At 50.7% G+C, this 23,732-nt stretch overlaps 1 protein-coding gene across 1 annotated transcript in view; it reads right to left on the minus strand.

Annotated features, from left to right (window-relative positions):
* Window positions 1-522: 522 nt before the first annotated feature.
* The window catches only part of LOC123577288 (liprin-alpha-1-like), a 464,712-nt gene continuing 441,502 nt past the window's right edge, over window positions 523-23,732 (minus strand). Inside the window, exon 9 of the mRNA XM_045439384.1 lies at window positions 523-702. Coding sequence (XP_045295340.1) covers window positions 523-702 — 180 coding nt within the window. The remainder of the gene's footprint in view (window positions 703-23,732) is intronic.

A 23,732-nucleotide genomic window follows, 5' to 3' on the forward strand; every position in this document is an offset into this window, starting at 1 on the left:
CACTGGCCTTGCGGAAGGGACCATAGCTTCCAGGGATGCTGGGCCGAACCTGGCACGCTGGACCCCTCCTAGCCCCACACCATCACCGCCACACTCGGTGGAGGGAGGCCGCAAATAAACCCACCCAAACACGAACAGAACTTCCCCTAACTTCCACTCCTCCTCCCATGGCTGTGAGCTCTGTCATGCCTCCCGGTCTCCTGAGATTCCAAACCTAACGTCTGGAATGAGGTTTAACTTCTCCCTCTTGCCAACTACTAAGCTACCGGCTCCCTGAGCTACATCCAGTAACTCTGCCCATTCGGCCAAGGGATTCCTCTGGAAGATACACAGCAGGTGCTAACGTATGTGTTTGTGAGGTGGTTCATGTTAGGCATGGTGAAGGGCAGTGTCCCCCCCAGCCCCGCCCCATCATCAGTTAGCTGGTACCTGGAAAATGGATCGCGTCAGACTACAACACACTCAGGGTTATTGTGTGTAACTCTGATCCGGTTCGGGTCATACCATAGCACACCCACGGTTCTACTCTGGAACCATGAGCTGGTTCGGGTCATACTGGTAACAGAGGGAAGCCGCCCCCAGCCGCATCTCAAACAGATCTGTGAACCGGGAAATGTCATACCCGTGGTGAAGCGAAGAGCCTCTCGGTCTTGCCCGCTTTAAAACAGCACTCAGTGCTTCCATCTTCCGTAGAAGGCAATCCTGCAAAGCAGCAAACGACAACGACACTCATTGCAAGCAAGGTTAACGATTCTTTGCATCAAGAGTCCGTTCAACACAGAGCACAAACTGGTAGTGGCCAGAGGAGAGGAGAGTAGGGGCGGTGGGCAAAAGAGATGATGGTGATTAGGAGGCATCAGCATCCAGATATCAAATAAGGCCGTCTCGGGGATGAAAAGCACAGTCCAGGGAATACGGTCCGTGATACCCTAAGGACCCTGTATGGTGACACACGGTGACCACAGCGATGGTGACGAGCACAGAGTTACGTGTGCAATTGTTGAAACGGTATGCTGTCTACTTGAAACTGATACAACACTGTAGGTTCATTAGAATTCGAGAAAAAATGGAAAACACTACTTGCATCAAGTGTGCTGAAATGCTGACCATCATAACCACGATGGGTAAATTCAGCAGTTACAAACCCCAAGACCGTTCTCTCCAAGAGTCCTCCAGTAAACCCCGGATCACCAAGTGGACGTCCTAAACCCTACTGAACAGTTAGGTCTCAGGCATAGCAAGGTTACAGAGCAGAAACACCGAGCCACTAGGACTTCTTCCTAATTATGTAGAGAGGAGCAGGACTTTCTGGGCGGTGGGGGAATAGCCCTTCTGTGCAATAGGCACGTGCTCCGTCGTGGACCCTCTGCAGCCCAGCCTCACGTCTGCACACGCAGCCCCAGGGAGCAAAACCGACGAGGAGCTTCGGTCACACAACTACCCCAGGGGCAGTGCCGTCCCAGGCCGGAGACACCGCCGCACGTGGCTAACTGAGCGCCCAAAATGGGGCTGGTCCCGACCACAGGGGATGGAACCGTGAGACGCCCCGTGGGTTGCAAGGGCTGAATGTGGAAAAACATTGTAGAGTAGCTCCTTCCCGTCTACACTATTTACATGACACAATAACATGTTGCCTGCATCGGGCTACATGAAAACTAACATCACCCGTCTGTTTGACCATTTCAAATGCAGCCACGAGAACCCTTGGGATGACGCCCGTGTCACCTGTTACCTTACTGCTGGGCAACGCTGCACTCAACGAACGGTTTACGCGAACATTTTAGCTTTCGAGCGAACCCCCGAAGGGACTCAGAAATCTGAACCCCATAGGCTGCTCGGCTCCAAGTCCGCCACATGCGTGCCATTCAGACTTGCGAGCGTGGGGCCGCTCGAAAGCACATTGGTGGCTCGCCTTGGAGGAAGTGTGAGCCCCACAGGACACCTGCTCCTTTCCAGTCTCAACCGATCACTGAATGAGTGAGAGATGGAAATACCTTCTCATGTTGCGTTTCTTCTAACTGTTTTTTTAGATTGCCAACTTCTCCTAACAGAGACTTCTGAGAAAGGTACTGACAGTCCTTTAGTGTTGATTCTTTCAAACGTTCCACATGCTAGAGCATGCCTACGTTTCTCTTTACGATAACGCAGCGCCACAGACAAGGCATGGAGCGGATGGCCATACCAACGATCAGGGTCACATGACCACAGAGTGAAATGCTGTCTGTGAAACTGCAGTAACAGCCTTTACTCATACTTTGTCCATGTGCAATTTCTTCACGGATCACCGTCTGACTGTAAGTGTGACAGGTTCCTAAGTTTACTTGCAGCAGGTACACTGGTTTGTACTAGCTTTTAGGGTCTGTGATGCCTCAGTCACTTGGGAAACCTGACCGAAGTTTCGTACATATACTTCCAATCTCACATACAACTATTCTACCGAAAGGCTGGCCCCAGTGATCAAGGTAGAACCTCACATGGGGTATAATAACGCACCTCATGATGGGTTTTACCCAAAACAAGTGTGCCGTGTAATTAGCATTGCTCACTGGTGTCTGCAAGTGCCAATCTGAGGGAAGATTCTGGGCTCATCTACAGGGACACAGGTGTAACCAGAACCGGTAGTATCAGGTCCGCGTCCAACTGTCACCACCAGAGCTTCTCTCACAGAGATCCTATGATACTGCTTCCCTCCCGTTACACCTCAAGTGTATCCGTTATGATGGTGTAAGAGTCCAGGCTTAGACTCTTTCCAACCCAGATGAAAAGAGGGAAGGCAGGAGATGGAACAGGAGAAACTCTGTTTTCAGCTGGTTAAGTGCTTGACACAACTGCGCACTCCTAGCGGTCCGTCTGGACAAAAGAGGTAGAAATTAGCTCCCCAGACAAGAACCAGGCCGAAGGTTCCAGCACAGGGGTGGCAAACGAGGGCCTGCCGACCACATCCAGCCACCGCCGGGTCCTAGCAACAAAGGGTTATCGGCACACGGCCCCTCCCCTTAGTTATATACTGCCTATGGCTGGTTCTGTGCCCATCTTTGATTAGCATGAAGCTAGCTTACTCCTTACGTCTCAGTTAGTAAAAGCCTAAAATACTTCCTCTCGGGCTCTCCCCAGACCATACTCCTCTTCTAGACAGTGAGACGCACCTTCCCGCACACATACGTCGGGCAGGGACAGGACACTGGGAACTTAACGCAGACAGTGGGTAACAGCCTGCAGTTTTTCCGCGTGAAAGAATCATTTCTACTTTCTACAGTGGCTGTTAGCCTCTGCTCCACGCTGCTCCTCAGGATCACAGCGTGAGCGTCTCCTCTGTGAGGACGGGGGCACTCAGCCGTTGTCTCTCATGTCCTACCTTATCTTCCACGGCAGCCATTCTCTCTTTCAGCTGACGCTTCAGACGCTGGTCTGAGTCGTCAAGGAGTTGGTCGATCGTGTCTGACAAACGTTTGTTGGTCTCTTTCTTTAGTTTAGACCACATCATGTCTGGAAACTACCTTTTCAACTATTGCCTTCCTCCGTGGGTGGTGAGGGCTGTGAGAACTGGGAAGGCAGGGACTGTGTCGGGCACGTTCCTCGACTCTATTTGTGGAACCTCCGAGGGAATTCCTTAAAGATTTATTTCTTACAGGGGTGTCTGGGTGGCGCAGTCAGTCGGGTTCTGACTCTTGGCTTCAGCTCAGGTCATGACCTCAAGGTTTGGGCGTTCGAGCCCTGTGTCAGGCTCGGTGCTGATAGCATGGAGCCTACATGGCATTCTATCTCCTTCTTTCTGCCCCTCCCCTGCTCATGTATGTGCCCATGCTCGCTCTCTCTGTCTGTCTCAAAATAAATGAACATTTAAGAATGTTTCACATAAAAACGATTCTGTTTAAAAGAGGATAGGATTTTCTCATTTCTCGGAAAAATTCTATGCTTTTTTTGTTTTTTTTTCCTTCGGTAAGCTCTACACCCAACGGGGAGCTCAGACTCATGACCCTGAGATCAAGAGTCCCAAGCTCCACTGACTGAGCCAGCCAGGCACCCCTGTCCTTCTCTTACCCAAGGCTACTATCTGGAGCTTTGAGTCGCTGACTTCACTCTGAAAAGCAGTGAGTCTTGGATGCAACCAACGGCAAACAGCACACGTCGGACAAAACCGGAGGGAACAAAACTGGGGATGATGCCTGCCGTTTGAAAAGCATTCCAATCTCAGACAAAGGAGCACCGAAAACAGATCTCAGCCGGTTCGTGGAATTTGGCACGCCGACGTTACCGGTGAGAGATGAGATACAAGAACGGACCGCCATGAAAATGACATTCCCACCATGGGACCCAGAAGGAAACGGGGGCCCCACCTTGCAGAGGGTGGCCACCCTCTGGGCCGGCTCGGCTTCCACCTCGGGCAGCGACTTGGCCTTCCTCGGGGTCTGCTGCAGCTTCCGCTCCGCCACCTCCAGGCGCTCTTGCAACTGGCGGTTTTGAGCCGCAGTCTAGGAAATGAAGGCAAAGCATCAAAGCGTAGCAAGTCTTCTCTCCGTTTCCATTTTTGATAAAGTGAAACAAAATCTAAATGCAGACATCTACTGTTAGTTCTGACTGAAGCCAACAGTTTGGTAGGTGCTTCAGAGTAACCCTTTCCTTTCTGCAAGGAGTCACCCACTGCCTTGGTCCTCGTTTCACTACGCAAAACATGTCTTGCCCAACTCTTTGCTCTTCTTCAGTATCTTCAACAAAGTTCCCGCACATTAAAGAAAACCCATCTTCTGGAGGAGCTTGCTCATTCTTCCTGACCAGTTAAGGAGAGAAGGGTTCGGTCCTAACCCTTCGTAAACATATTTATACTGTGTTCCGAGGGCTCGCTACATAGGACATTCTGAGGTGGGCACATCAGCCAGCACAGAGCTTCTGAGAGCATGCCTGATGCCAGTTGAGTTCTTTTTGGAAGTGTACCATTATTCAACAAAAACACTCTCCCTCTTGACCAAAAATGCGGAAAACTTCAACGTGGAAAACATAGACACGAGATTTTTTGTTAAAGGACTTTTAGGGAAGCCGAGGTGGCTCAGTCGGTTAAGCGTCCACCTTCGGCTCAGGTCATGATCTCATAGCTCATGGGGTCAACCCCGCCTCGTGCTCTGTGCTGACAGCCCAGAGCCTGGAGCCTGCTTTGGATTCTGTGTCTCCCTCTCTCCCTCTCTTGCCCTCCACTGCTCATGCTCGCTCGCTCTCTCTCTCTCTCTCATTCTGGCTCCCTTTCTCAAAAATAAATAAGCATTAAAAATATATAAAGTCATTTTAAAAATCCTGTATAAGGTGAGGTTTTTGCAAGGTTAACGTTTGTTCCCACAGACGCCTTCCATCTTCTGTGTGCATATAGCTCTGTGTGTATATACAGACCGCGTATCATGCTTTAAAACCCTCAGAAAATAAATCACATGCTGTACACGTAGTATCTCGTGATCTGCCTTTTACACTCATGATTTGGAACATCTTACGTGCTCTCAAACAGCATTCCTCGATGTCATTTTAATGGCTTCCTAGTATTTCACTTTGATTATCATTTTGGGTCAACTGACACAGTTGACAAACACACCAGACAAACTTGTTCCCTCCCGACTGCCACACCTGGTACAAACCCACCCCGGATCCCCCTGCGCCCCCAGACAGCATCACCAGCCCGAGTCCGCTGCCCCAGCTGGGCCTCGTGAAATGCCAGGGGCCCTGGGGATGAGGGCTCCAGGGAGGGAAGAGGTCCAGGACTCAGAAAGCCCAGGCCTGTGGCCCATGCAGAGTCTGGGGTCGCGCTGCCCCGCCCGCCTGCCTGCTCCTGGGTTCTTGTATCCACCCACACAGCCCCCACCCTCCAGCCCCTGGGGGCCAGCCTCCGGTTCCGCCCACACCGCACCCCCCCCACCCCGGAGCAGGTGCGGGTTTCAGTGGTGTGTCAGAAAAGGTGCAAAGCTGGGCTGTGGGTTCCAGTCGCTGCAGTGGGATTTGGCCCGGTGCCTGGAGTGGGTAGCATGCCCCTTTGAAGAACCCTGGGGTGTGCGGGCACGGGGGGGGGGGGGGGGGGGCGAGGCGGGGCGGGGCCGGGCCAAGCACTGCTGCCTTGTTGGCTTGGGAGGCGCTGAGGGAGCAGTGGCTGGGGTGTGTTTGGCCTCAGCAGCGGCGCTCCCTGGGGAGACAGGGACACAGGCAGGGAGGGGCAGGGGCGGGGGGCGCCAAGGGAGAGGTGAAGGAGGCCAAAGGCTTACAAGGCAAAAGCCTACAGCACCCGGTATTCCCAGGCCATCTCCCATCCAAGTGCTAACCAGGCCCGATCATGCTTAGCTTCCCAGAGAAGACGGGGTCGGGCGCGTTCAGGCCGCTATGGCTTAAGAGGCCAGTGGCTGCCGCTGGGCGCTTCAAGAGCTTGCTCCACGCGTCCCAAGCCAAGCGGGTACCACGTTTCACCCATGCACGCGCCTGCCTGCCTGCCTGGCTGCCGCCGCCCTCCGCCGCGGGCCCCGGGCGGGTGTCGGAGGCGGCGCCAGAAGACCCTGGCAACGCGCTGTGGCGCAAGCACCGGCCTTCACCGATCCCGGGATTCTTGAAGGCTGCTCCCGGCTTGGCCCCACGCCCGCCTCCGCTTCGAACCCGCACCGCACCGCACCGCACGGCAGGGCACCACGTCGGGCCGCTCACTGGGAAGAGGGTGGAAGCCAGGGTGGGGCATCTGGCGGGCCGTGCCTTCCGGGCCCCCCCCCCCCGCCGGGTTCTCAGTGCCTCCTCCCCAGCCCCAGGGCTAGAGCAACCAGCACCCCCAGCCCCCATCCCCCCCCCCGCGCCCCCCCTCGGACTTTCCCTCCCGTCTGCCTCACCGTGTGCCATGCCACCCCGGAGGTGCCAGCGCCCCCAGAGAACATCACCAGCCCCAGCCCGCTGCCCTAGCTGGGCCTCGCGAAACGCCGGGGGCCCTGGGGAAGAGGGCTCGAGGGAGGGAAGAGGTCCCGGACGCAGGGAGCCCAGGCCCGCGGCGGAGTCGGAGACTGGGGACTCGCTGCCCCGCCCACCCGCCCGCTCCTTGGTTCTTGTACCCACCCACCCAGCCCCCACCCTCCAGTCCCCAGGCGCCAGCCCCTGGTCCCGCCCTCACCGCTCGAACTCATGGACCATGAGATCATGACCTGAGCCGAAGTTGGATGCCCAGCCGACACCTTGGGGTGTTGGAACTTTAAAGACAAATATGGCTTGCTTCCTTCCATTCAAGTGCTATTATTCCTCACCCCACCCCCACGTTTTACACATGATTTTGAAAAAATGGCTTTTTGATTGTATGAAATAACCTGCACGTATTTGAAGCATATGATTTGATGAATTTTGACCTTTGTGTACACTTCCGGAACTCTCACTGCAATCAAGATAGTGAACATAACCATGACTTTCAAGTTTCCTCGTGCCCTTTGTAATCCTTCCTTCCTGCCCCCCTCCCACCCCTTCCCAGGCAATCATTGATCTGTTTTTGTCACTACACATTAGTTTGCATTTTTCCGAAGTGGAAACGTAGTCGGCCCTCCTTTGGTCTGGCTTCTTCCATTCTGCATAATTACTTTGAAATCCATCCATCGTATTGGATATATCAATAGCTTAATCCTTTGATTTGTGAGTGGTGTTCAATTGCGTTTGATATGCCGTAATTTGTTGAACCGGTCATCTGTTAAAGGACATTTGGGTTGTTTCCAGTTTGGGGCTAGTACAATGAAGCCGCTATGAATATTCACATTCAAGTCTTTGAGTGGACGTATGCTTTCGTTCCTCTTGAGTATGCAGACACCTAGAAGTGAAACGGCCAGATCATATAGTGGGTGTATAGTTAACTTTTAAGAAACTGTCGGGCTATTTTCTAAAGTAGTGGTACCATTTTCCGTTCCTACCAGCAGTGTGGGAGAATTCATGTTTCCCCGCGTCCTTGCCAGTGCTTGGTATGATTCGTTTTCGAAGTGTTAGCTTCTCTCATACATGGGTCGTGATTTCTCATCGTGATTTTAGTTTGCATTTTCCAAATGACTACTGATGTTGAATATCTTTGCCTTCTTTTGCCACCCGTGAGTCTTCTTTGGTAAAGTGTGTTCAAATCTTTGCCCGTTGAAAAAAAAAAAAAAAAAAGGATCATGGGGCGCCTGGGTGGCTCAGTCGGTTAGGCATCCAACTTCGGCTCAGGTCATGATCTCGGGATCCAGGAGGTCGAGCCCCGCGTCAGATTCTGTGCTGACAGCTCAGAGCCTGGAGCCTGCTTCAGATTCTGTGTCCAATCCCCCTGCTCCTCCCCCACTTATTCAAAAATAAATGTTAAATATATATATATATATATATATATATATATATATATATATATATAAATAATGGATCATTTGTCTTCTTGTAATTGAAATTGTAAGCGTTTTTGATACAGCTCAGATCCAACTCCTTTGTTAGATACATGTGTTACATTTGATTCCGTATCAACTATAAACAAGAGGCTTATTGGGGATAGCCAAACCACGCTAGAAAACGAAATATGTACTGTTATCGTAAGTATAAATTATCCATGCAAAAGTTGCGAATAGCACGCACAAGCGTTACGTTTAATCCCTCCCTGACGGCACTGGTGCCACTCTTCGCCAAGTGGGCTGAAGGAAATCTCCCTGTCCGGGCATTTCCGGGTCTTCTTTATTTCTTGCTTCCGGTCCTTGGCTCCTTCTCTGTTTCCCCTCTCCTCTCTGACCCATGCCAACGCATCGGGCAAATCGTACGCAGCATCAGAAAGGACATCACAGTTACCGGTCTTGAAGGCAGAGTCTTCGTTAGCTGCCCCTGATACAGCAGCTGTTCCTTTCAGCTGATGTCAAGGAGGATCAGCTGCCTGGCAATACCCGCTAGAGGGTTCTTCTACCTCTGTGCGGGAAAAGACCAATGTTTTGGTTATGTGTTACCTTACAGAGCTTTCCCCCCGATTAAAAAAGAACCCACCATTTTCTCTCAACTATCCCTTCCTGGAGGTACCAGCAGCGAGGTTTCTGCTTGACCCCCACTTCTGAGGAGGGCAGAACGGCCCCTTGTCTACTCCCCCACCCGGGGCCTGATAGATCATATGTCTGTAGACATACTCAGCGTCTGCCTCTCCCCAGTAAAACCCCATGAAGGCAGGCGCTCTGCCTGTTTTGTCTACAGCTATGTCCTCAGCCCTTAGAAGAGTGCCTGGCACATAGTAGGAGCTCACTGTATATTTGTCGAATGAATGAATAAATGCAGCCAGCACGGTGACCAGCTTGAACAGGTGGATGCGGGGCTGGGAACCAGAAGAATTCCCACTGAGACCACCAAGCTAATAAATGGAGACAATACACGTAGGCACAGGTATGTCTGTGGACAAGGGGACATTACAAAGGAGTCAGGTAGATGCTTCCCTGGAGGCATTTGGGCTGGGCCCTAGCACAGAGGAGGGGACACCTGTGTGCCCAAAGGGGGCGGGAAGATTTCTCAGAGAAGGGCAACTTCGAGAAGGAGGAATTCATGAGACACACAAACTGGGGAGAAGAATCTCCAAGGTGAAGGAGGGCTGCTGAGGGCAGATCTGTTTGAGATCTTGGGAAGCTGCTCTCTGGGCCTGTGAGCCCACCCTGGTTCTTTCTCCTGGCCACGTGTTTTCACTGGCGTACCACCGTTTGATGAGTTACAAAGTGAATTTTTCTTCTCTTTTTTCTTTTTTTTTTTAATGTTTATTTTTGAGACAGAGACAGAGACAGAGCGTGAGGGGGAAAGAGCAGAGAGAGAGGGAGACACAGAATCCGAAGCAGGTTCCAGGCTCCGAGCTGTCAGCACAGGGCCTGTTTGGGATTCTCTCTCTCTCCTTCTCTTCTCTGCCTCTACCCTGCTTGTACGTTCTCTCTTTCCCTCACTCAAAATAAATAAATAAACTTTAAAAAAACAAAAAGCCCAAAGTAAAGAAAAAATTGCAAATGATGTACTGAGAAAGTTTCTAAGCTCATGAACAAATTTAACCTTAGAGTGATTTTTATTTTTTTATTTAAAAAAAAATTTTTTTTTTCAACGTTTATTTATCTTTGGGACAGAGAGAGACAGAGCATGAACGGGGGAGGGGCAGAGAGAGAGGGAGACACAGAATCGGAAACAGGCTCCAGGCTCTGAGCCATCAGCCCAGAGCCCGACGCGGGGCTCGAACTCACGGACCGCGAGATCGTGACCCGGCTGAAGTCGGACGCTTAACCGACTGCGCCACCCAGGCGCCCCTAGAGTGATTTTTAAAAGTCCTTTCCATCCTAGGCTTCCGTTCTGTCCTGTTTTCCATGCCCAGCTTCTCCTTCCTCCTGTGCCCGGGGGCTATTTCCCCTTGAATCTCTCACTGCTATTTCACTCAACCCATAGGAAACATGCCCTTTCTTGGCATGTCCCCTGATGCCCTCCCCCTCCCACCCAGGTCTTCTCTGCCACTTACCCAAACGACAACAGGTTCCTAACGGGTCTATGTCTCCTTGCAATTACGTCCACACAGCTCACCTAAGTAATCTCTGTATGACCCCGCTCACAGCCATTACTTGAAGGGTGAGGTGTCCTGATTATTCTTCCACCTCAGTGTTCTCTCACACGTACTGCTCCCTGAGAACCATCCTTTCCCTGTGCAAATCGTCATAGGCCATGAGCCACGGCTTCTGTGTCAGGACACCAGTATATACAAGGTCATCCAGTAAGGAAAGACATGCGCCTCGTGTCTTCAAGGAAGTTGACAAAGGGTGCAGCGAAAGCTTGGACAGGAGAACCGGGTTTTGACAGCGGGTAGGGTTAGGGAAGACGTTTCTGAGGAAGGGACATTCGACCTGACATGTGGGGGAAGAATAGGGAAGGGCTAAAGGAAGAGATGTGCAAAGCCCCAAGGTGAGGACACCTTGGCATTTGGAGGGAATTACAGAAACCTGGGTGGTAGGAGTGTGGTCACTCAAGGGACAAAGGGACAAAGGCACGAGGTAGACTGGAGCGAGGCTCAGAGGTTAGGCCACACTGAGCCTTCTGGACTACGATAGGGCTTCTGGATCACGTCTGCCGCTGGTGGGAGGATTGTCTGAATGCCAGGAAACCTCAGGAAGCTATTATAGGAAGTGAGGAGAGAGCAGAGCTTAGACCCAATGAGACAGAAGGACGAAATGTCTGAGGTGGAATGAATAGAACTGGCACGTGGTGGTGGCTTGCATGTAGAGGGCTAGAAAATGATGTCAAGGGGCGCCTGGGTGGCGCAGTCGGTTAAGCGTCCGACTTCAGCCAGGTCACGATCTCGCGGTCCGTGAGTTCGAGCCCCGCGTCAGGCTCTGGGCTGATGGCTCGGAGCCTGGAGCCTGTTTCCGATTCTGTGTCTCCCTCTCTCTCTGCCCCTCCCCCGTTCATGCTCTGTCTCTCTCTGTCCCAAAAATAAATAAACGTTGAAAAAAAAATTAAAAAAAAAAAAAAAGAAAAGAAAATGATGTCAAGAAGGGGTCCCAGGTTTCAGATGGGTGAAAGGAGGTGTCATCTTCTAGAACATGCTAGAGACGAGAGGAGCACATTTGGGGGGGATCATCCCAGCTCAGATTTGAGCAGGGGACCCTGAAGGCCCCTTCCAACTGGCCTCACGTGATTTGTTATCATCACATTTCGTTTCTGCAACTCACAACTCCACAACTCACCTTCCAAAATCAAAATTCCCAAGCTGTGTCTTTTGCAAATGATTTGAATGTCCCACTAAGGTGAGTTCCTTTCATTCAACTAAAACAAACCCCGGGGCAATCAGGCCAACGTAGGAGGTGGTGGGACCGTGGTAGCTGAAGCCAATCATGAGATCATGGATTGTAACTCCTTGCTATGCAGAAGTTAGTCCTGTGATAGAAGACGTAACACCTGGCCATAGCCAAACAGCCCCCGGCAAGGTCCAGTGAGGCCTGGGGCTGGGTGGGAAGACCCACAGAACGTGACATCTGCCCATGTCCCACAGTTGATGGACCTCCAGAGGGAGTGTATCATTTAGCAATTTCATGGATCAGCCTGAGGCCTCTCATAGTCTCTCTCGAGCAGGAAATCAGGGAGTAGGGGATGAAGGGGGAGGTGGGGAAAAGCACCAAAGCTACCGTCGCCATCCAAACAAGGGGAGGAAAGCTGATACTTATTAATTTCCTGCCACAATCCAGCCTCCTTCACAGACGTGAGTCTCTCTGTGCCTGTTTCTTCTGCTGCAAAATGTGGACAATAGTATCCCCTCAATATGTGTTTGTTTGTGTGCATGAGGAACAAATGAGCTACTACACTTAGGGCACCTAGAGCCAGGCACAGCAGGACCAAACCAGCTTACTACGCATTTGCTTTCATCACGAGGACTGGCAGCGTCATCGTCATCATCACCACCACCACGTCTCGTCCCAAACGGATTCATTTACATGCATTTTTGCCGGTGAGGGGACTGAGGTCAGGAGCACACCAGTCAGCTGTGGTTCTGTCATGCTGCCGTGACAAACACCTCCCAAGTTCAAGTGGCTGACAACTACCCAAGTAGTTGTAACGTGCCCACTCATGTTACATATGGCTATGGTGGGTTGCATCTGAAATCCGGGCTTAAGGAGCAGCCCTTCTCTGAGATGTCACCATTCCCAGCGCAGAGGATAAAGAAAGACGAGGGGGGCCGAGCTTTTGTCCATAAGGGACTCCTATGACTTCCTCTTCCTCCTCGTTGGCCAAACTCAGTCACCCGACAAACCTAATGTCAACAGGACAAGGAGGATATTCTTTCCCCAGGGCTGACTCTATAAGAAAGGGCGGCAAGTATTTTAGCAATCACACAATGTACAACAAGGAGTTTCAATAGCTCACCCAGAGTCACACAGATTTCAAAAAGCCAGGATTCAAACCCACGCCTGACTAATGCAAAAGTCTCTCTGTGGTGCTGCCTGGCCATACCTCCTTCATCCCTTTCTCTTCCTGCTCCACCACTTATCAGAACTATGTCTTCAAATGGGGCGCCTGGCTTGTGAAGATCATAGAGCATGTGACTCTTGATCTCAAGTTCATGAGTTTGCCCAGAGTCAAGTCAGGACAGCCATGTCCAGGAGATAGCCCATTCTCTTCAAGCTGTAGGTGCCTCATTATCAGTTTCCTGAACTGTAAGATGGGATAAGCCAATGCATTTCAATCCATCAAGCGTTTACTACAGGTCAAGACTTAAAATTTTGATTATCTTGATTCATTTCTTATGACTGTGTCAAGGAGTAAATTTACCCAGACCATCACTGTAAGTCAGCCCATTAGTATATGAGTTTATAGTTATTTCAGTCTATCCTTAGAATCCACCTAAAAAGTTGTGATCTCTCTCTCTCTCTCTCTCTCTCTCTCTCTCACACACACACACACACACACACACACCACTACTTTTCTAAGATATGGAAATATATTTTTAAGTTCCCTTTCAGTATTGGATTCATAAAGCAGATCCCATATCTTTCACTGATCAGTTATTTTTAACCTCTTCCTCAATAAAGCACAGTCTGAATAGCCAGTGTTTGAGCTAATTCTGTTCCAGACGTCTCTAGGGCCAGGGAATTCATGCTAACTAAGAAAGCCTAGCCCCTTCTCTTTGCCAAAGGCATCTCCCAAGGCTCCCCTCTTTGCTCAGTCTTCAACTTTGAGGTCACAAAGGGCAAGTCAAGTCCCTCTTATCCTTCTTGGCCGTCAAATGTTTGAAGATATAGCCCCATGTCACCTCCACAGGAAAACTGTCCACTCCCTTTGACCATTCATTCTACATATGGCCTGGCTCCAGGACCCTTGCTGACCTGATCATTCCCTGGGCACCAGCTTCTTTGCCCCAACACAAGCAGAGGTAGAGTGACAGCAGCATCTTGACCATCCCCACATTTCTGGCATTGAGCGCAGGTGCGGCATATGGCAGGCTCTCAGAAATGCTTGTGTCGGGCTGAGTGGCAATGGGGCTGTCGTTAGGACTGTCTCTACGACTGAGGTAAGGGCTATGGTTTTTCAAACTGGCTTTCCAGAGTTCAACAGCATCGTCACCTGAAGGTAAAATACGAAAAAGACCAAGACGGTCAAGGGACACAAGGAGGATGATAGGAGGAGGGGAAATGCCACAGATGCAGGGCAATGAGGGTGGAGAGGCACAGCAAATGACACTTCCCATTTGCCCCTGGGCTGCTTCTCACTAAAAACCCCTTCACTCTCCCTGAGACTGAGCATTAAGAGGTTTCCATTTCGCTCACTGCCCAGGGGCCCCTGAGGAAAGCCCCCCACCACCATCCACCTGCCAGGGCCAAACAATCCCATGGCAATAGGAGTCCCTCCGCCTCTTTTCTAAAGTGAGAGCTCAAGGCCAGTGGCAGCTCAGATGGCTCGTGACCAATCACCAGCCTCACGGGAACGCGACCAACTCCTCCACAGCATCATTGGTGTTCTTATTCTGTTCCTTGACCCATTAAGTCATGCCCTCCAGCCTCCCTTGCCTCCTTGTGTTGGAGAGAAGAGTGTGTGTCTCACACGCAAAGGGGGTGGTTCTGCTCTGACCAAAGGATTTCAAGATGAATGGGAGAAAATAGGGAATTGACAGAGAGGTTTTCAAAAACATAGCAGGGATTTTTTTAATGCGATCACATCCTTCATTGTCACTCAGGGCCTGTTGAAGGAGCAGTCCACCTGAGCATTAACCGGGTTACCAGAAGCCAGAAGTTCCCCAGGGGGGCCTGCAATACAGCTTGGTCTGTGCCCCACCTTCTCCATCCAAGTGCTCTGAAACGAGGCTGACCCGTCACGTCCCGCCAGGTGGGTGTACAAAGTGACCCGAACAGGGGAGCAGAGAAAGGCTATGTTTCTCTCCGCGTTTCATCTGGGTTTCTTAGCGGACGGGAAGGAACTGCTTGCTCTCATTTTCAAACAGCTGCCGGGAGAGAATATGGACCAGGGGTGGGAGCAGGGGGCAGAGAAGGGTGGCCTCCACATGGCAGGGGCGCCAGGTCGCAGTCCCCTGTGCGCTTGGCCGGGTCAGCATACCGGGACGGAGTGTGTTAAGCATAGGCTTTATTATTATTCGGGTGTGGTAGGGCCAACAGACCAGCAGATGATTGTCATTGAAAAGGCAGTGTGTCACAGTTCCCTAGAAGAGGGGGCGTGCCATGCCATGAGAGAGGTCCCCGTGGGGAGGCACCAGGGGCAGGCAGGAGGCAGAGGGAGTAAGGAGAAAGTGTGGGCAACAACCTTTGCCGGCAGCTGTGTGGGAAGGAAAGAACGAGGCAGGGCATGCAGGGCTCAAGCCTGGCTAATCTGAGCAATCTCAGGCCTCCGGGCCCTAGGGGCTGTCCCTTGCTGTCTGGTACCTGGCTCAGCGGTGATGAGGACAAGGTGATAAGAGTATAAGAGCCCGGTGAGGGGGGTGGTAAGGGGCTCTGGATTGGCTGGTTTGAATATGAAAGGTATGCTCCCAAGTGAGTTGCTTACTCTCACTAGGAACTGGCTAACGCAGGCAAGGGCAGCGGCTCCAGGATTCGCATGTCCCCAAGAAGTCAAAGCCTCAGACTATAGGAAACAGAAGGCATGGTTGCCACAGAGAGGCAGGTACTCTGAGGAAGCCTCTGAAATCAAATACGAGCTGATCAAAACCTTACTGAAAGCCCTCAGTCTGCCTGCTTTTTCACGGGACAATTTGCATTTCTCTCGTTTACCCTTTCCTTTCATCTCTCCCTAGCACGCAGACATCCGGTGGTGGGGAAGGCTAGGAAAACCCTGAAGTGGGCTTTTGTTGGCCTCGTGGCTCGCGTGGAAATCCTGGCTTATCTGCTGATGCCAGAATCCAATGGCAGAGCCGTGCCCGAGTCGGCCTCACTTGGCTGGCAGAGGTGACAATGAAAATTCAGCAGCGCAGCCTGAGCTGGACCCAGGAGCAGTGCTGTGCCATCCGGCCTGCACTAGCGGGGGGCTGGGAGCGAATGTGGGTGCCCGCAGAATGAGGCTCATCGGGGGGGGGGGTGGTCTGGGGAATGCTTAGGGAAGGCATCGCCTTCCCCACTGTGCTGCTGGAAAGATCGTGGAGACCCTTGTCCGCTCCAGAGGAAAACCAGGCCATCATTTCGTCTCTCCCCACCCTCCCCAGCCCCTCCCAGTGGGTGCCAGATGGGCCCTGATGGACGTCCTCCCATTATCAGCCATCCCCCGTGGCGCGCCAACCTCAACCCATTCTGTTCTTCCGTTAATCCCGGTGTCCCTAGGTATGATGATTAAACCGCTTCCTCTGACAAACAAGTTCATGGAATGTAAGAATTTCAGCGACAACATTGGAAACATCTGTGGATAAACACGGATGCAGGAAGGTACATCCCGATGGAGAGAAGCACAGACGTGGTGAACGTGAAGAGAAAAGGCGCCCCAGGGGGCCTAGCACAGATGTCCCCCGCTGGGAGCTGGGCTGTCTCGGGTAACCACACCTGCGCCTCAACATAACCCAGTTTTCATGCTCAGTTCAGCGTAGAACTACTCTCCACCACCGTGTGTTTCCCGGGGAGGCGTTTGGAGATCAAATCATTCGCTTGTTGTCCTTTGATCCATAATCCCCAGGCCACCCCCTGTGGTTTCCCCATCCAAAGGAGGCCCAGGGCGGCTGGGGGACATTGCATTTTGAAAGAACAACCCCCAAATCCTCCTCCTCCTTCTCGTCAGAGTCACTGTGGAAGCAGCCATCGCTGTCACGGGAATATCAGGGGACCTGGGTGAAAATGTATGCTACTCTCAGACCTCCAAACTTTTGCACACGCTGTGTTCTCCGCCAGGCATGCCCTTTTTCACATCTTGACCGGCCTGGCCCCTCTTGACTGTGCAAGTCCTATTCCGTTTTCATACCCAGCTAAAACTTACCGTCTGTGTGAGACGGCCTTCCCTGCCTAGCCCCCAGCTGGTCACTGGGGCCCCCTAAGGACTTGTCCATGCTCCTAGGCCCTCTCAGCCCATCTGTTATGGTACATGTGCCGCCGTCTCTTCCGCTAGGCTGCGTGAGCTGTCTTGGTTACCCTACGTCCCTAGAGCCTTTCCTCCGCGCACCGAATACCTTACCTCAATTGCCATGTATTGCGCCTGTGGGTGGAGACAGAGAAAACCGTAACCATCAGTGTTATGTGTGTGTGAAGGGACGTGGGGTAGTAAAGAGGGACTTACCCCCTCTGTGCCTCCGTTTCCACAGGGGTAAAGTAGGTGTGGTGAGGACAATACCATGCCCATGTCATGGAGGAGGTTACCAGAGTTAAAGGGGTTAATACAGGCACATCTCAGTTTACCGCTCTTTTAGACGCTGCATTTTTTACAGATCGGAGGCCTGTGGCAACCCTGCCTTGAGCAAGTCTCTCGGCGCCATTTTTCCAACAGCACTGGCTCACTGCGTGGCTCTGGGTCGCGTTTTGGCATGCTCAGAATATTTCAAACTTTTTCATTATTATTTATTAGGTTTGGTGTGGTGATCGGTGATCTTGCGGAAAGCTCGGATGACGGGTAGCATTTTTTAGCAGTAAAGCATTCTTTTAATTAAGGTATATACATTTAAAAACCATTTTTTTAAGGATTTTATTTTTAAGCAGTCTCCGCACCCAGCGTGGGGCTCGAACTCACAAGAGTCGCACGTTCCACTGACTGAGACAGCCAGGTGCCCCAACTTATATGCGTTAGTTTTTAGACATCATGCTTTTGCACACTTAATAGGCCACAGTATAGGGTAAAAGTAACTTATCCATGCACTAAAAAACCAAAAAAATTCATTAGACTCACTTTATTGCGATATTCTCCTTATTGCGGTGGTCTGGAACTGAATCTGCAGTATCTCTATATACCTGTATACATAAAGCACTTAAGTCCGTGTCTGGAACTGGCACCTAATAAGTGTTCAGCGGATGTTATCTGTCTTTGTCTTAGAGGGACAAGTGAGACTTAAGTGAGCCTACTTTGACGCCTTCACATATGAGGAGGGGTACAGTAACGTACCTTAAAAATATAAGGCTCATTTGCTGATCATTTCCGTAATTGTTTTTTTCAAACCAGAGCGTGCCCTCACCGCCCACTTTTCTCCAATGGTGAAATGACCAAAAGTGGGATGGGGGGGGGGCGGGGTGTGAGGGTGAAAGTAAAAACAGATTCAGAATAATGGAAAAGCTGTTTGGTCAGCCCTTGAACTGTAGAGAGTGAGTGGAACAGGACACAGAATGAGATAAGAAAGACCCAGGTTGGAGCTCCCCCTTTTAATCCCTGCTCCGTAACCCCATGTATGTTGTGTCTTCGAAAGTTTCTTCAGGCTCCAGGCTCTGGGCTAGCAGCACAGAGCCTGACGTGGGGCTCGAACTCACAAACCGTGAGATCGTGACCCGAGCCGAAGTCGGACGCTCAACCGACTGAGTCACCCAGGCGCCCCCAAACTTTTTTTAAAGAAAGGAAAGAACACCCAAAACAAACCAAAACCCACCTTGACCTGGACTAAGAAGTATTTTCACATTATTTACAAAGCTATTCTTATTTTTATAATAAAAATATGTGCGCCATTTTTATCATATTTCGCATATATAAATATATATGCATAGTTATATGTGTCATAAATATGTATACATGACGGTTTCCATGATGGTTTCTCACGAGTACATCATTTTATTTTTTTTTATTTATTTTTTTAACATTTATTTATTTTTGAGACAGAGAGAGACAGAGCACGAACGGGGGGAGGGTCACAGAGAGAGGGAGACACAGAATCTGAAACAGGCTCCAGGCTCTGAGCTGTCAGCCCAGAGCCCGACGCGGGGCTCGAACCCACGAAACCGCGAGATCGTGACCTGAGCCGAAGTCGGACGCTTAACCGACCAAGCCACCCAGGCGCCCCACGAGTACATCATTTTAAATGGAAATCCTAGGTGCGCCTGGGTGGCTCGGTTGGTTTAGCGTCCGACCTCAGCTCAGGTCCTGATCTCATGGTTTGTGGGTTCGAGCCCCCCATCCGGCTCTGTGCTGACAGCTCAGACATTTTGTCTCCCTCTCTATCTGCCCCTCCGCCACTCACACTGTCTCTGTCTCTCTCTCTCTCTCTCTCTCTCTCAAAAATAAATAAACATTAAGAAAATTTTAATAATAAATAGATAGAAATTCTAACTCTGAGCATCATCAAAACCCTGGACCCATTTCCCAGGAGGTGATCCATTCCGAAGAGCTGGTGCTCTATGAGCAGACTTCCCCAGAACGTTCCATCCCTAACCCCCCAGTCCCCGCCCCCGCCAGAAGCCTTAGCAGAGAGCAATCAGTTCCTTAAGGACTCAGGTTTTGAATCTTCACTCTTTTGGATCTCGCTCTGCTCAGTCTTTTTTGCGGTTCTTTTGCGCTGGCCGGATTCAGAGGGGTAGGACGGGACTACGAGAGACCAGGTCGGTGGGTGCCACCGAGGCACCTCCTTTTGAATCGCGCCTGCTACCAACAGGCTCACGGGGTTTCTCACCTCATTTCTCAGGAATCCTCTCCAAACCCCGTGAAGTAGCTGGAGAGGCAGGGTGCAATTAGCCCAGACCTGGATTTATAGTTGGGGGAGAAGGAAGGGACCATCACTCTGCCACCATTAGCAGCAAAGAAAGGACTCTCCTGCCGACCTTTCAAATCTCAGGGCCCACAGCCGGGTCCTGGGAGCCACCAGGCTTCCCCTGCTGCCCACTTGGATTATTCATGCAGAACTGGAGCCGCCTACTCGGGACCCCGTGCCTCTGAGGCTATCTCAGATTCTAGTGTCGTGTGATTTCCCAATCATCTGAGACAAAAAGTCTTTTGATCTTTCAGAATTGAAACAAGGTCAACCACGATTTGAGGTCCCCAGAGCAGACAGTAGTGCGTGTCTCTGAGATTTTGCACGTTCGAGGATGTTTTATTTGGGAGGTTCTGAGCCCGCGAGGAGTTCTTTTTTTTTGGAAAACGTCTCCCAGCCAGGAGGCCGTAGGAACTGTGGCTCAAGTCTCTCTTGCGAGTGTTGAAATCGCAGCAAAACGTATGTAACATGAAATTCACCGCTTTAAGCATCTTGGTTGTTCAGTGGCGTCCACATCGTTGTGCAACCGCGGTGCCATCTATCTCCGGAACTCATCCATCCTGCAAAACTGAAGCTTTGTCCCCATTCGACTCCAGCTCCCCACTCCTCCCTGACCCTGGCAACCGCCATTCTATTTTCAGCCCCTATGAATCGGACTCCTCCGGGTACCCTGTATGAGTCGAATCGCACAGTGTCTGTTCTTTCGCAATCGGCTTGTTTCACTTAATGTAATGTTCTCCAGGTGCTTTCATATGGTAGCCTGTGTCAGAATTTCTTTCCCTTTAAGGCTAAATAGTATTCCATTGTATGGATATACCACATTCAGATATTGATAGACATTTGTGTTGCTTCTCTTGCAATTTGATTTATTTTTTTAATGTTTATTTATTTTTGAGAGAGAGAGAGAGAGAGAGAGTATGAGCAGGGGAGGGGCAGAGAGACAGAGAGAGACAGAGAATCTGAAGCAGACTCCCGACTGTCAGCACAGAGCCCAATGCAGGGCTCAAACCCACGAACCGTGAGATCATGACCTGAGCCGTAGTCAAGACACTTGACCGACCGAGCCACCCAGGGGCCCCTATTTCTTTATTTTAAGAGAGAGACAGAGAGAGCGAGCAGGGCAGAGACAGAGAGAGAGGGAGAGAGAATCCCAAGCAGGCTCCAAGCTGTCAGCGCAGAGCCCGCCATGGGGCTCAATCCCACAAACTGTGAGATCGTGACCTGAGCCGAAATCAAGAGTCAGACGCTTAACTGACTGAGCCACTCAGGTGCCCCTTCTCTTGCAATTTTAAATCAGGTATTTCCCATTGGCTTTATTTCCTTTCAAATGAAAATTTGGTTCCTTCTGTTCCAATAGCACTTAATACAAGATTAAAACCTACAGACCCATGGGGAAGTTTGTTGTTTTTTTTTTTCTAAGTTTATTTATTTTGAGAGAGAGAGAGAGACAGGCAGAATTCCAAGCTGACAGCGTGGAGCCTGATGTGGGGCTCGAACCCACAAACCATGAGATCAGGCTCTGAGCTGCAACCAAGGGCCAGACGCTTAACCGACCGGGCCACCCAGGCGCCCCTCTTGGAAGGTCTTCAAATAATTGAGATGTGAGAAAAGTCTGGCCAAGGATGTGCATGACTGAGACAGGAGGGGCGGGGCTGATGGGAGAGGAATTTGAAGATCGGGCAGTTAGCTGAGTGTGGAAATGGGGAAGAGGACAGAATCCCACACGGCTCGTCTGTGGGCATAAGGAACCAGACATCCTAGTTGATTCCAAGTGAGTAGAAAGAGGATTAAGCAGGGTCCCCATAAGCCTCTAAACTAAGTATATGCTCCATAGAGCATATTGATCCCAGGGCTTCTGGATAAAATCAAGGAACTCGATTTTGCGGCTTTCATTTGGGCTGCTGAGCGTCTAAGGCCTTTTTCTCCGTGGTATTTCCTGCTTGATATTTCTCCTGTTTGCACAATGGGTAGAAATTGCCAGATAGAGAGACCTGAGTGTCAGGTGCTTACGGTAGCGATTCTGTATATGACACGTTACTTCCTGTCTTCAAATTCATCAGGATCCCCCACTTACTTTATACACAATTATTCGCAGTACAACACAGCAGAGAATTTTCTGCTTTTATAAAGAAAGCGTTCTGCGGACGGAGGCTTGACTGCAAAGCCAATGAAGCTGAATCTTCAGGGTTCCTCACTTACTCGCGCCCTTTCCCACGTCCTGAAAGAGGCCCTAGCAGTGTTGTATTATTATTATTTTCAATGAGAGTGTCCAGCTTTTATAAACTTTATACCCTTCAAAAGCTGGACTTGCCCTGTCTATGAGTCAGGACCGAGCTGGAAAGCCAGGAGCCTGAGACACCTTTTCTCAAAGATTTTGAAAGGTTGTTTTCCATCTGACACATGGGGAAAACACTTGCCATCAAGTCAGTGGTTCTATCTCCTACCACCTCCCCCCACCACCACCCCCCCCCGGAACACACCCTCTACACTCCCATTTCCCTTTCCAGATCTTTCCCACTGTTTATAGAACATTTTTGAAAAGAGATTTGCTCAGCAAAAATCAAAAACCACCGTGACTCTGTTGTTGGATTTTTCAATTTAGCTCCATTTTTCCTAAAATCACCTCAATTCTGGTCGTCCTCCTGCCCTGGCCTGGGAAACCGGGTTGGGAGTCAGCCCCGGTGCCCGCTCTCAGCCTCGTCCTTTGCACGCGTGCATGCCTCACCTTGGCAGGGGCCACACGGGTGCTGCTCTCAATCCATGCACAGAAGGATAAATCAAAGCATTCTGTGCAGAGAGAAATTGGGTCCTGAGCAGCAAGCCAATGGATCATCCACGTGAATTTTTAATGTCCTTTTCTCCCTTTGAACACCAGCCTTCTACCCAGACACCCTCCCATCCTTGGAACAATAGGAAACAAAAGCTCCTTTCCTCTTGGCCCTGTTAGCTGCCTCCCAGCAGTGGCTGGAGTGGCTCTTAAGGAGCCAGTGTGGAGAGCAGCTGGCAGGGGGGGACAAGTGTTTTAGGACAGGCGGGGAGGCCCAGAAAGCCACCTCTCCTTGCCACCCCAGGAGGCGAAGGCTGGATTTTGGTGACGGATCACTGGAACTACCACCTTCAGAGAGGAAGAAAGGCAAACAATAAAAATCTGTATTTTCAATGAATAAAACATGACCAGATTCACTTGGGAAAGATGAAATGATGAGTGGGTTTGTAAAGTGAGGCTCTTCTCTCGCACTGCTCTCTGAAATTGCTCCGAGTTGCCCCAGTGATACGAGGCCCTGGTGCTGATTTTCAGAGTTAGGGTTGTATCACCCTAGGGTCAACTCCCAGAGAGCCCAAAAGCCATCTGGAAAAGGGCTTTGTACTTCTCTGTATCCAAAAGTTGAACAGATATGAGGAGGAAGAAAGGGGCCCCTTGCCCCAACTCATCCCTCAAATCAGAATCTCCTGATCTCTGGGGCGCCTGGGTGGCGCAGTCAGTTAAGCGGCCGACTTCAGCCAGGTCACGATCTCGCGATCCGTGAGTTCGAGCCCCGCGTCGGGCTCTGGGCTGATGGCTCAGAGCCTGGAGCCTGTTTCCGATTCTGTGTCTCCCTCTCTCTCTGCCCCTCCCCCGTTCATGCTCTGTCTCTCTCTGTCCCAAAAATAAATAAACGTTGAAGAAAAAAAAAAAAAAAAAGAATCTCCTGATCTCTACACACTTCCCTGTCGAAGACTCCGTGGAATAGGGGAGGAGCTTAGAGGGCCCTACTTTGTCATGTACCATCAATAAAGTGCACGGACCAGCCATCCCCCAAATGAAACAGATACGGTCTTTCATAGGAAAAAAATCAACAACACTCAACTATGTTTTATAACTTTGAAATGTTTAATTAAAATGTAAGATACATAACATGCACAAGTCATAAATATACAGTTTGATAGGTATTCACAAAATTCATACACCAAAGAAACCAGACTAGTATACAGAAATGCAACCAAGGAAGAGAACCCAGAACTCTTCCCCCAGGCCCTTTCCTACTCACTTCCTCCCTCCCTACCACCCAAGGTAACCATGATCCTAATATCACAGACTCGTTTTGCCTCTTTTTAAATGTTATCTAAATGAATCCACGTGTCGGGGCGCCTGGGTGGCTCCGTTGGTTGAGTGTCCGACTTCGGC

The sequence above is a fragment of the Leopardus geoffroyi genome, chromosome D2, assembly GCF_018350155.1.
Source record: "Leopardus geoffroyi isolate Oge1 chromosome D2, O.geoffroyi_Oge1_pat1.0, whole genome shotgun sequence".
Taxonomy (NCBI): Eukaryota; Metazoa; Chordata; class Mammalia; order Carnivora; family Felidae; genus Leopardus; species Leopardus geoffroyi.